Source organism: Asterias amurensis, chromosome 13 (assembly GCF_032118995.1).
Source record: "Asterias amurensis chromosome 13, ASM3211899v1".
Taxonomy (NCBI): domain Eukaryota; kingdom Metazoa; phylum Echinodermata; class Asteroidea; order Forcipulatida; family Asteriidae; genus Asterias; species Asterias amurensis.
In genome coordinates this window covers 1,270,825-1,283,258 of record NC_092660.1, presented here as the reverse complement: position 1 = coordinate 1,283,258, position 12,434 = coordinate 1,270,825, and the positions used below count along the sequence as shown (strand labels likewise).

At 38.0% G+C, this 12,434-nt stretch overlaps 1 protein-coding gene across 6 annotated transcripts in view; it reads left to right on the top strand.

The window, feature by feature from the left end:
* LOC139945746 (A disintegrin and metalloproteinase with thrombospondin motifs 6-like) overlaps positions 1–8,449 on the top strand; it is a 100,982-nt gene extending 92,533 nt beyond the window's left edge. For all 6 annotated transcript variants that reach the window (XM_071943134.1, XM_071943132.1, XM_071943133.1 and 3 more), the window contains 4 exons: positions 53–257; positions 936–1,106; positions 1,995–2,154; positions 2,731–8,449. In XM_071943134.1, the coding sequence (XP_071799235.1) occupies positions 53–257; positions 936–1,106; positions 1,995–2,154; positions 2,731–2,840 (646 nt within the window). In that variant the 3' untranslated portion in view covers positions 2,841–8,449. The remainder of the gene's footprint in view (positions 1–52; positions 258–935; positions 1,107–1,994; positions 2,155–2,730) is intronic.
* Positions 8,450–12,434: the final 3,985 nt, after the last annotated feature.

The following is a 12,434-nucleotide window of genomic DNA, read 5'->3' as shown; positions in this document are numbered from 1 at the left end:
TGTTATTATAATTAGTGTTATTGACTGTCTTACATCTGTCTCTCTTGTCCAGCTGGTCTGAAGGAGCGTGGTCAGACTGCAGCCAGACCTGTGGTGGTGGTCAGAAGACTCGAGCAGTCCTATGCATGATGAAAGTTACACAGTTAGAGGAAGAGGTAGTCGACGAAGCCCAGTGTACCAAACGTAAACCCATCGACCGTATGAACTGTGGCATGCAGGAATGCCCTCCACAGTGGGTCGCTGATGCATGGGGTCAGGTAAGTCCCACTATTCAATTATTCTGAAGGGACATCAATTAAAACATCTGAAGCCCTGTTCACACTGTATTTTGTTTTCCCCATGAAATACAACTCCGGGAGGCCCTACTTTGTTTACACCAGGGTTACCCCGGCACATTCACACTATCCCTTTTTCCGGGGTTCCGGTTGCACGTTTTAAGATTACCACAGGGTTGAACCACTTGCCCTTACTCTGGAGTAGGGGTGGCTTTTCCCCGAGGTATGACCGTTTACTGGGGCAGACTGGGAGCAAAGCGAGCATTGTGTGAACAGGCCGGCGTTATTCCCTGAGGGCAACCCCGGGGAAGTGTGAAGAGGGCTCTAATGAATGAAAACGTTTTTTAAAGGTTTTGTAAGAAAGGAGCACTCTGCCAGCCTGCATTTACGCAGCAGAAGATGGATGCATCAAAACAGTACACTCTTTGCACAGTTGCTCCACAGGACAAAAACAGACAGAGGTATACATCTACAAGGTCCTTCGACTCCCGAGAAATCTGCTGCTATCTGGTTCCTAGTCCCCCGCCTCTCCTTCCCCCCCCCCCCAAAAAAAAAAAAAAAGAAGAAGAAAAAAAAGAATTTAAATAAAAAAATTCTGGTTGGAAAAGATGTGGGACATTGGTAAAGTAGGGTAACCTTTCTTTATGTTTGTATTTTCAGTGTATGCCAAGCTGTGGTCAAGGGCACCAGACTAGACGAGTAGCATGTATGAGCAGTGATGGTAGACCCTACCCTAACATGTGTAACTGGGCAACCAGACCGTCCGCTATCAGGGAATGCCAAACAGCTGGGTGTCCGCCGCCTAAATGGGTGGCTGGTGACTGGAGTGAGGTAAGACAAAGCTCACATTCTTGTTTTACATCTTTGGCAGTGGGCACTATTGGTAATTACTCAAAATAATTGTTAGCATAAAAACTTACTTGGCAACGAGTAATGGGGAGCTGTTGATAGTATAAAACATTGTGAGAAACGGCTCCCTCTGAAGTAACGTAGTTTTTGAGAAAGAAGTAATTTCCCACTAAATTATTTAAATTTGATTTAGAGACCTCACAGTTAGATTTTGAAGTCCCGAAATCAAGCATCTGAAAGCACACAACTTCATGTGACAAGGGTGTTTTTTCTTCCATTATTATCTCGCAACTTCAACAACCAATTGAGTTCAAATTTTCACAGGTTTGTTATTTTATGGATAATTTGAGGATAGGACAATGTGAGGATGATGCGACTATGGACGCATGTCTATGCACTTTGAAAAATATTAAAAAGAGGGGAAAACATTCAATGTCATTTTGTTTTTGTGATTGGGTGTGCTGTTTTTGTTTTTTTGCTCTTAAGCCTCGTTATGTACATGTACTCCTTAGAAGTTAACATGTTCTTTTGGGTAAATTTTGGCTGAGTTTGTATTTTATTCTTGTGTATTTTATATTCCATGTATCCAGACGTCAATTTCCAAAACCTCTCTCGAGTTTACTCGTCCTGACTTAGGATGGGTTCAATGCGTCCTAACATCTTCAGATATGGACCTTAACTCTTAAGATTAATCCTAAGTTAGGAAGAGTTTGGTGAAATCGACGGCATGGCCTCCAGGGAAACTGTTCATTATAAACTGATGGGTTCCCCTTTTAAATACGACAAAGTAAATAAATAAATAAATAAGTAAATCATAAGTATGTAAAGCCATGATGGTACAGTATTTTTTTCTGGTCTTCCGTCTTATAGTGCAGTGCAAAGTGTGGTAGAGGCCAGCAGCAACGTCGGGTCAGATGTTTATCTTACAACAATGTTCAGCTTGGTACGTCATACTGCAATCGATCCCTCATGCCAAGTGCACAGCAACAATGTGAAAGTGCTTGTGTTGTACGACCTACGGACCAAGAAGGTAAGATTGAAGACTTGGAATGAACAATATGCAAAGGGCACATTGCCTTCAAATCTCTCAAAATGTTGCTGTCGTTTTTGCTGCACTACAAAAGTCCATCATCATTAACACCCCTTACAAAAATTCTGCCTTTTTTTGGTTTAGAGTGCATCATACGATTATTCTTAGTTTTACTAGAAGACTATCACTAAACTATCCGAAGACTATCACATGTCGCGCGCAGTACCTAGACGTCCTTTTTACCCACCTCAAACCCAATCAGAGAAGTCCTCTCGATAAACTAAAGCTGAAGTAGTAGTTCTGGCAAATTTTCTACCTTCCGCCAAGGTAGTAGTTTAACAGCCGGACAGAAGTCTCCCGAATTCCTTAAATAGACTCAGCTGTAGTAGAATATAAAGCAAGACAATTTCTAAAAAAAAAAAAAAAATCTACATGGCAAGTAGATACACAAATGGTTTCGCGGCAAACCTACTACATGTATGTATTGAAACCTCACATCATGCAATGCCTCACATCCCATAGATGTAAATGATCATAACAATATTAAAGGTGATCAATTTTTCTCTCTTTCTGCAGATTGTCAAGATGCTGCCTCGGTCCAATACTGCCCTCTTGTGGTGAGATACAAATTCTGTAACAACGAGTATTTCCGCAAAATGTGTTGTCACAGCTGCAGCACCCAATAAAACGCCCCAAAAAGGTAGCGGCAAAGCAAAATGAGAACAAACCAACATGCCCTGAAGTAGAGCTGCTTGTATTTACAAGGTGGAGCAGAACTTCCGTAACTTAGAATTTTCTGTTTAAAAAACACAAAGAGTTTTGGATCCGTGAGGGATCAGACATGAAGTTAATCGAGGATACTAGTGGCTGCAATTGTTAACCTTCGACCCAGATGAGGCGGATCCTACAAACCTCAAACCTCAGAGGCTGATCAGACTGTGAGGAGAATCAAGGATACTAGTGGCTGCAATTGAGAACCTTCAACCCAGATGAGGCTGATCCTACAAACCTCAAACCTCAGAGGCTGATCAGACTGTGAGGAGAATCAAGGATACTAGTGGCTGCAATTGAGAACCTTCGACCCAGATGAGGCTGATCCTACAAACCTCAAACCTCAGAGGCTGACTACAAATACCTCGGTAGTTCTACAAGTGGACACATTGACACAATACTTGTGAGGATGACATCCAATACTTAAATAGATCATTTGAATGTCTCAGCTTACCCGTGTTGTCCAAATGGTATCAACCCAAACTACAAGTTGTTATGAGGAACACCTCAGTCAGATAGAGAGCAGTGGAGATCACCTCAAAGGTTGTACCTCTAACCTGTTTGGAACCAATCGGGGTATAACAAGTCCTAACAAGTCAGGAAACATTTTGATGACACATCTGAACACCTCAATCGGGATATAGGCTTACACAAATGAACCATAGTAAGAGGTGTACCTCTAACCTGTTTGGAACCAATCGGGATATAAAAAGTCATCAATCAGGAAACATTTTGATAACACAACACCTGAACACCACAATTAGGGTACATTTTTACCCTGATTGATACCTCTTCACCAATCGGTATATAACTCAGACGGAAACCTTTTTGGTGACGGCGATACCTTTTATCGCAAACTTGTTTCTTTGAACGCCCAGGAATTTTACTTTAACCCAAGCTTGTCCGCAAGCCAGAGCCATCAGTCAGAGAATTGAGAAGATTCAGAGAGCGCGTAAGGATAAGTTATTAAAGCTGCAGAGTTTGATGTCGAGGATGTACAGATAATGAAAAGACCAAGGAAGAAGAAGGCTTGTGGATATTTTTGTATTTATTTATAAAGAAAGAAAACCTGGATAATCACTAAAAATATAGTTTTTATTTTCTCTGTAAAAAAGCCAGTTATGTACACTGTATTTTTACCGTCCATGTTTATAATGGGTTTTTGTTTTGTATGGAATAAAGACCTTTTCGTGATTATTGTTACAATTGTATGGTTGTGAAACCTTGTAGAAACACCAGAAATCTTTGGTTTGAAATCTGTACACAGGATTAGTAGTTGTAAAATGTTCATTTGAATATGGATTGGTTGAAGATTTTACCAATCAAAATAACTACAAAGGTTTTGCCCGGCGGTATGCGCGTGGATCATGTTTATATGGTTTTTTAGTGATGTCAGAGGTCACATCGTCTATACTCAAGCGTTTAGTGTGAGGGTTCGCTAAACTGCCCTGAAAGCATAAGAGGTTTAGATTATCTTTTCATGTGTACTTAGGCATTTATTTAACAGCTTGGGAATTTGGGATTATGTACCAATTGTTTTGTAGTTGTTACCGATGGCTATGATATGCTAGTCATGTCACACTGAAAATTGTAAACTTACATCACCCCAACAACACCCCACCACACCACAGCTTGAATTTAAATATTCCTGTGGTATTAGCCATTGCTCAAATATCAATGACATTATTTACATTTTGCATGGCTGTGAGCTTAGCATCAATGAAAGGAAAAGGGCTCCCTCGTAAGTTTGCGCATGGCATGGATGTTGCTGTTCGTGCTAAATTATTTATGGTGTACGTTACACCAGTGCTGTTTCTGTATTGTACATACAGTATGTATTGGTACACTTCTATTGGTTTTATACGAAACAAATTGTAAATTTGGTGCAGCCATCTTGGTTTTTGTTTTCCTCACATTAAAAACATGTAACCATACAGAGGCTGTTGGGGAAAGTAGTCTGGCTCTCCTTTAGTTCATTGAGAATTAGTAGTCATGATGGCTGTTGGACACAGGGAATATGACATGGTCTATTGCAGCTTTCAAACATCCACCAAAGTCTACTTGCATGCAAAGGTTTTTAAAGCTAAACCGATATTGCTTAATTTATGATGATTAATTTTAGTTGTTACTTTTTAATAACGTGTATATTCATGTGTACAGTTTATATTAAATTCTGTAAACATGGCATTGTATTAAATACACACAGCATTATTGCAACAAATGATTTGCATTTTTATAAACAGTATTTATATCTTTTATCATATAAAGCTTCTGGTTGGAGAAGTTGTAACTTAATGGGATGGTACAGGGTTTGTAAAATCAGATTTCAAAATACTTAATTCCTTAAAGTGACACTGTGTGTCTCCAAATATCAGCTTTAAAAAAATCATCTTGAATTAATTTTATTTTGAAGCCAGATGTAAATAGGGGGCTTTTGGGATGCTTGGTGGCAGCAGACTTACTAGAAGAATTACTTAAACCAATGTTCTAGAGTCTCCCAATGTATACTGGCTTTGTGAGAACATTTCTAAACACAAAATACTTCTCTCTTGAGGAAACGCTGGGCTAGTTTTGTGATGTGTTTGTTGGATTAAGGGTTTGAAAAGATTTGATGTATTTCGCGAACCTCCTGTTGTACCTTCCCTTTAAGAGCTGGTTATTTTTGAAAACAGCTAAAAGTAAAAGCTGCTTCTGAATATTAAGAAAACTATGTAAATGTAATTAAAGAAGAAAACCAAGTGAAAGGGTTGGGAGATACTAATGTGTATATAAAGAAACGAATATGATGTAAAGTTATGTGTTTAAAGTGGGACAAAATGTATTAACTGATGTAGGAATCAAACCAGGAGCGAATAGAATGTGAATGAAGTGATCTACCACTGTTTTCTCTGCTGTTTGAGAAAGTTGGGGATGAAGTTAAGTGTGGCCCAATTTAGAAATGGTTACGGTGTAGTAGCTCAAAATTAGGGATTAAATTTGTGGAGAAAACTTGAAAAACATTGTGACTTACATTTGGGTTGCAGCATAACCTTTATAACCATGAAAGTTTTTTTATGATAGCTGTAGAGGATTGAAATGATCAAGGAACAATCAATCAACTTTGAACAGCTTTGGATTTTTTAGATTGACACAAACGAAACTCTATTTAAAGAATTACAGTCTTAAAATATCCAGCTTAAATATCTGGAAATTACCAGCGCAAAATTTTCTTTTGGATGTTGGCCAAAAGTCTGTTTTGCATTCACGTGACGTCCCCTTCTCTAAAACAACAGGAAAACGGTAAATTGAGTCCAGGATTTTGGCGGGAATTATGGCAAACCGAGCAAGGACTGATCCCTAAGGATGTTGATTTATTTGGGTTTTTTATTTCAATAGACTGTTTTTTTCTGCAAAGTCTCACAGGGTTTTTCCCCTCTTATCAAAGTGGAGGTTGTGATGTGATTTTTCCTGGAACTGAAAGTTCAGCGTTGTGATTTGGATAGAATGAGCCAGCTAGTTATGTCAATCATTTGAGCTACAGAACCACTAAAATAATCTTAAGATAAGATGCTTCGGTTTTTAAAATAACTTGTCAAAAACAAGGCATTTTGAGGTTCGATTTTTAAGAACTGCAACAAAAGTTTGAGTCCAACTTTGGTATTTTTTAAAACAAAGTGTAACAAACTGGTATCTGAATTTACCCTAAATAATAGAGGTTAATAAGATGACTGTTTCGGAGGGAAATTGTGTTTTTCCGAAATTATTAGATTTATTTTGTAAATGCCCAATCAAACCTTCAAGAAGGGTTTGAAAAATACTGCACTCACACTCATTCTTGTAATTTGAGTAATTAAAATTGCACCAAAAAGCACAATCTTGAAATATGATTTTGACTGACTTCGGTCATGATTTCGTTTATGGGAAACACCCTTTTCACTGATTGTGACACTGATTGTTTTAAACACACTTATAATGCACTGTGCTTTTTGACGATCATGTTGGTTTTTGCAGCCATGAACAAACAAAGGTATAATTAGAAAATACACAACTTATGTGTATTAATTGAACTCTATTTCTCTCATACAAATCTGCAATGGTATTATAATCATTCCTGTACACAGCTTAGACTCCTCAGAATATGCACAATAATGTAAGATATTACCAGGTATTGTAGTACTTTTCATGTGTCTCATTATAGTAGGCCCTTTAAGAAATCACGTTTTTGGTTTATGACTTGGGCACTGCCCGCCTGGTTGAAACCCTGTGAGGAAAGCGTACATTTTCCAAATAACTGATGTAGCCTTAGCTTAAGCCCAAGCACAAACCGTGGTTTCGCAAAGGCCAATTGATTTTTTAGAAAAAGCAAGGGGGAAATATACGATAATGTTAGGTACATTTTTGTGTTTGAAAGAACTGTCTGGGCGTTCTACATTTACAATTGGAAGATAATGAAGTCGAAGTTAATGTTGAATGTCTGTAGATCGTATCCGATTGTGTGGCTACAGCTACGACTGTCGCTAAGGTGATGCTAATTACGTCATATGCTTCAACGCATGATGACCTGGCTATCCAGCTGTAGCCGCAGCCAATAGCCGCCATTTTGGACTCTAAATATACATCCAAATCATGTTCGAGCGTGCTGATCTGGGCAGTGTGATTTTGTGTCGCTTTTTGATTATGTCAATTGATTAGGTATCTTTTTGGATTTAGACAAAATTTATGTCAATTTCTTCTATTGATATTTGTAGATACTGGGAAATTTAAATTTATAACCACTTTTTCCCCTCAATCACTTCTGTAAATTTTAAAAAAGTATGCTCACTTTGTGTTTTGACAAGGGCTTTTAATGTTAGATAAAAAACACCTTACTATAAAATGTATAGTTTTTGTACAAAAAACAATAAATGAACTAACCTAATTCGGATGATACATGATTTTTTGTGATATATTAGACATTTTTAGCAATCATATATTTATTTTTTTGCATTATCAATTTTCAATTGTAAATAAATTAAGCTGTGGACAATAAGTAACTTGCCATATAATATGTAACCGTTCACCATGTTATTTCTTGCAAACTTACTTTTTAATTAACTTTCACTTTCGTGTCCGTGTATTCAAAATAAATAAATATAAAAAAGCATTATATGTATGTGGCCTAAAAATAGAAATGATGTCATCACTGGTATCCGTGTACTAAATAGAAACGGTGCCCAGTGACCCGTTGCCATGGAGCAAAGCAACTAGCAGGTATTCATGGTATAGTTGACGTAAAACTGCTATTTAGTAACGCTAAGGGCTGCTACATTTTATGCAAATGAGATATCAAATTGAATATCAATATTATTATCATTTTGGACAACGTGATCCACCAACCCAAGACCTCACTCCTATATGGTTTTGAATATTTTTATTTTCAAATCCACAAAAGTTAATAAGAGCTTGTAACCAAACAGTTCCAGTCGTTAGTATTTGTCAAGAAAGCAAGTTTATTTTTGTCTTGTAATAAATATCCTTGATAATACAAGGTCTAACCCATATAGTACATTTGGTTTTGGGTATGTTATTTGTTTTAGAAGATGCAATTATTTTCTTACAAGGAGTGTTTCACTTTTTGGGGGGTAACCTCATATAGATATACAATTAAACTAGCATGTGAGAATTTCATTTTAAAAGTGTGGCGAGCGGTTAAGAGCACCGACTTTGGTGTTTCTGTTCAGTAGAGAGTGGGTTCAAGTCACAGTCGGACACTTGTGTCCTTGAGCAAGACACTTTTCTGTTGATTCGTCCTTCGGATGGGACGTAAAGCCGTTGGTCCCGTGTGTTGTGTAACGCACGTTAGAGAACCCAGTGCACTCGAAGGGGGTTTTTCCTGGTTTGATTGGCTGCATTTTGCACCACAGCACCTTGTAAACAATCCAAATTAAATGATTATCAACATGCTTTATACTATCGAAAGCTGCTGGACTTCTAACCAAGTTTGCCTTGCCATTACCAAACGTACACATTGCCTTTATAATATACTTATCGTGTAAAAACTCTGTCAATGTTGCAAACTTGTGGTGAAATTAATAATAATTGCTTCCTTTATATTTATGAATATTTAGTCTCGGTCATACCACTTTATGCTTGGATTCTTTAAAGGAGAACCTTCTTTTCGTGTTTTCAAATTTAAAATGTTTTCTATATAGGGTGCGTTCGTTTAGCTTCCCTGGGTCGACCCCAGTGTGGTGGGTTTATTTTCCAGGACAAACGTTTGCAGATAATTACCCACATTCGTCCTGGAAAAAACAAATGCCACACACCGGGGTCGACCCAGGGAAGCTAAACGAACGCAGCCAGTGTAAGGAGGACAATATCTCACTCGGCGCTGCCCTAATCACCCCCCCCCCTTCCTTTATCAAGATCAAAGAAAGGAAAATCTCTGTAATTTCTTGATTTTCTTCGTCGTCCGTGTTTTCGAAGGTCTTTGAACCAATCGACATGCTTATTCGAAACGATTGTTTATAACAAAAGGGGAAATTTTATCTTCCATTTCCGTGTGCATGCGTGAGCGCCCGGTGCGCACCGGGTGCTCACACATGCACGTGCATTGTGGGCCTCAAATTTCAAGACAAAATGGCTGACATCTGAAGACTTCGTGTTGTCGCTCCACACTTCACATTTTTTTCTAGCCAATTCGGCCGACAAAACAACCGCAATATGAGCGAGGTGAGTAGAATATAACTTATAGCTTATATTAAGGATATCTTTCAGTAATTTTGAGGTTTCAAAACGGTCAACATTAGGCAAACAAAACGCTTTCCGGCCAGGCGGCATTTTTTAAATACACGTTGCCTGGCTGGTACTAGTCTGGTACCTTGTGGACTTTGTTGTATATGGTGATTAGTCGTAGTCGGGCAGACACACTTGAAAACGCAAAATGTCAAGTCCAGTTGTTAAATAATTCCTAGAAGTTTACAACTTTAAATTAGCGGATTAACAATTTGTTATGTTAACCTTCCTTATGGCACCACCATTTTTTCACTCATTTTTACAAAAAGGGATATCTCATTGTTTAGGTAAATTAGATACTATTAATCGAATGAAAAAGTGGTGGCGCCATACGGAAACCTTTCCATAAAAGACTTCAGGCTAGAAGCCTTTTATATAAGAATTAGCACACAATGTTTTGTGCAACAATGGTGTTTTTTTCTTTCATTATTCTCTTGCAACTTTGATGACCAATTAATTTATACGCTAAGTGAGAATACACGCCTCAAATTGTGGCATCTTTGCACTAGGCACGACAAATTTTTTAATTCTCAAGATGCATTGTGGCAAGTGCAATGAAGGATTGTGTCACTGATGTCTGATCGATTGTTTTTTTGTAAGTAAATTGGGCCTATGTTGTCATGAGCGACACAATTGGTTCACCAAACAGGTAGTCCCGACTATTTTTGTAGTAGTTGCAACTATTTTTGTAGTAGTCGCAACTATTTTTGTAGTACTCGCAACTATTCTTGCAGTATGCTCAACTATTTTTGTAGTAGGCCCAACTATTTTTGTAGCAGTCGCAAATAATTTTGTAGAAGGCTCAACTTTTTTTTGTAGTAGTCGCAACTATTTATGTAGTAGCCATGGCCGAGTAGATGAAGAATGGTAGTAGTCGCGACTAGACTATGACACTAGTCGCCCAGGCCTTTAGTGTCCAGTGCCTTTAAAGTAGAATTGTACTAGTGCAGGGTTTGTTGTGATCTTTAAGGGATGTGCCAGCATGACCGGATAACTTGTTATTTCACTAGTCTGGCTACTTTTTCACTTGTCCATATTTCATATGAAATGGGGATGATTTTCAACACTGAACTAGCTAGCTGGAAAACTATTTGGGGTGAATTTTGACTGATCGGTAGCATTTATATATCATTTGGCATGTGGACCACTGTTAAAGGCACTGGATACTTTTGGTAATTGTCAAAGACCAGTATTCTCACTTGGTGTATCCCAACATATGCATAAAATAATGTAGGTAACCCAAGTGCGCCCTCAGTGGTCATATTGTGAAAAGTTAACTTTGGGGTCGCGACCTGTGGATTCATTCTCTTTTCCTTTAGTAGCTTTGTGCACGAAACAGCTATTATGCTTACAATTTATTTTGGGGTAATCATCAAGAGTCAAGTGTCCAGTGCCATCTGAGCAGTTGTTTTTTCTTCCATTATTCTCTCTACACTTTAACACCAATTGAGTCAAAATTTTCACAGTTTTTTTTATGCATTATGTTGTTTAGATAGACCAAGTGAGAAAACTGGTCTTTGGCAATTAACAAACGTGTCCAGTGTCTTTAAGAGCAAACGTTACTAACCATACTTTGTTAAAGCACATTGGTTAGTTGTTGCTGGTATAAAACTTTGTGAAACAACCCCATTAGTAGTAATGTAGTTTCAGTGAAAAAGCTGGTTTCACCAAATAAATTGAATATGAGAAAGGCTTCAGGCTTGAAGTGTTTCTCAACAGTGAAAACTCACTATTGTATGCAATAAGTGAGTTTTTAAATCCATTCAATGTGCACCTTCACTTGTCACATATACTTGTACAGGAAAATCTTCTCTAAAATTAATTTATTTGTCAACATAACGCAAGCAGGTGTTAAACTAAAATGTCAATTTCTTCTGAAAAGTTTAACTTTAGAATTTTGCTGGAATTGGGTTGCCTTGTAGTTTTGTTGAAATTGGGCTAAAATTGTACAAAATCAAAAGGGGTGGGCATAAGTCTTGAATTTTTGTTGAAAATGGCAAAAATTTGCATAAAATTACAAGGGATAGGCCTAACAAAAACTGGGCTAAATCTGAAAGAGGGGTATGTCTTGTTTTTGTGTTTGATAATGAGCTTAAATAGTATAAATCACAAGGGGTAAAATTGCATTAAGTCCCAGTGGTTTAATGCCTTGCTGATTTATTTTGTGTTTCTAAATTACAAGATTGTCACTAGTTGAGTATTTTTTCTTTGAAAAACAACAACTTTTTAAACCACGCTCTGGCAATATTTTTATAGCTCTAAATAATGCAAATAATTTACTGATAATATTTATAATTTGATTAATATAGAGTGGTTTGCTTGAGCTTCTCCAATCCACCAAGTTGAGTTTCATCATCTTCAAGAGTAAACCCTTATGAAAGGTAAGCACAAAAGTATTATTTTAAAGATGAGGAACAGTTTTGGGTCTTGTTTCGAGTAGCTGTGGCGATTAATGACAAAACAAATCATTTTTTCATTACCTTCATACCCCTGGTCTTTGCTTGCATGCCCCTGGTCATTGTACCCATGCCCCAGATCAATGCCTCCATACCCCTGGTCATTGCCTCTATACCCCTGGTCATTGCCTCCATGCCCCTGGTCATTGCCTCCATACCCCTGGTCATTGCCTCTATACCCCTGGTCATTGCCTCCATGCCCCCTGGTCATTGCCTCCATTCCCTGTTCATTCCTCTCATGCCCCTGGTCATTGTATCCATGCCCCCTGGTCATTGCCCTCATGCCCCTGGTCATTGCCT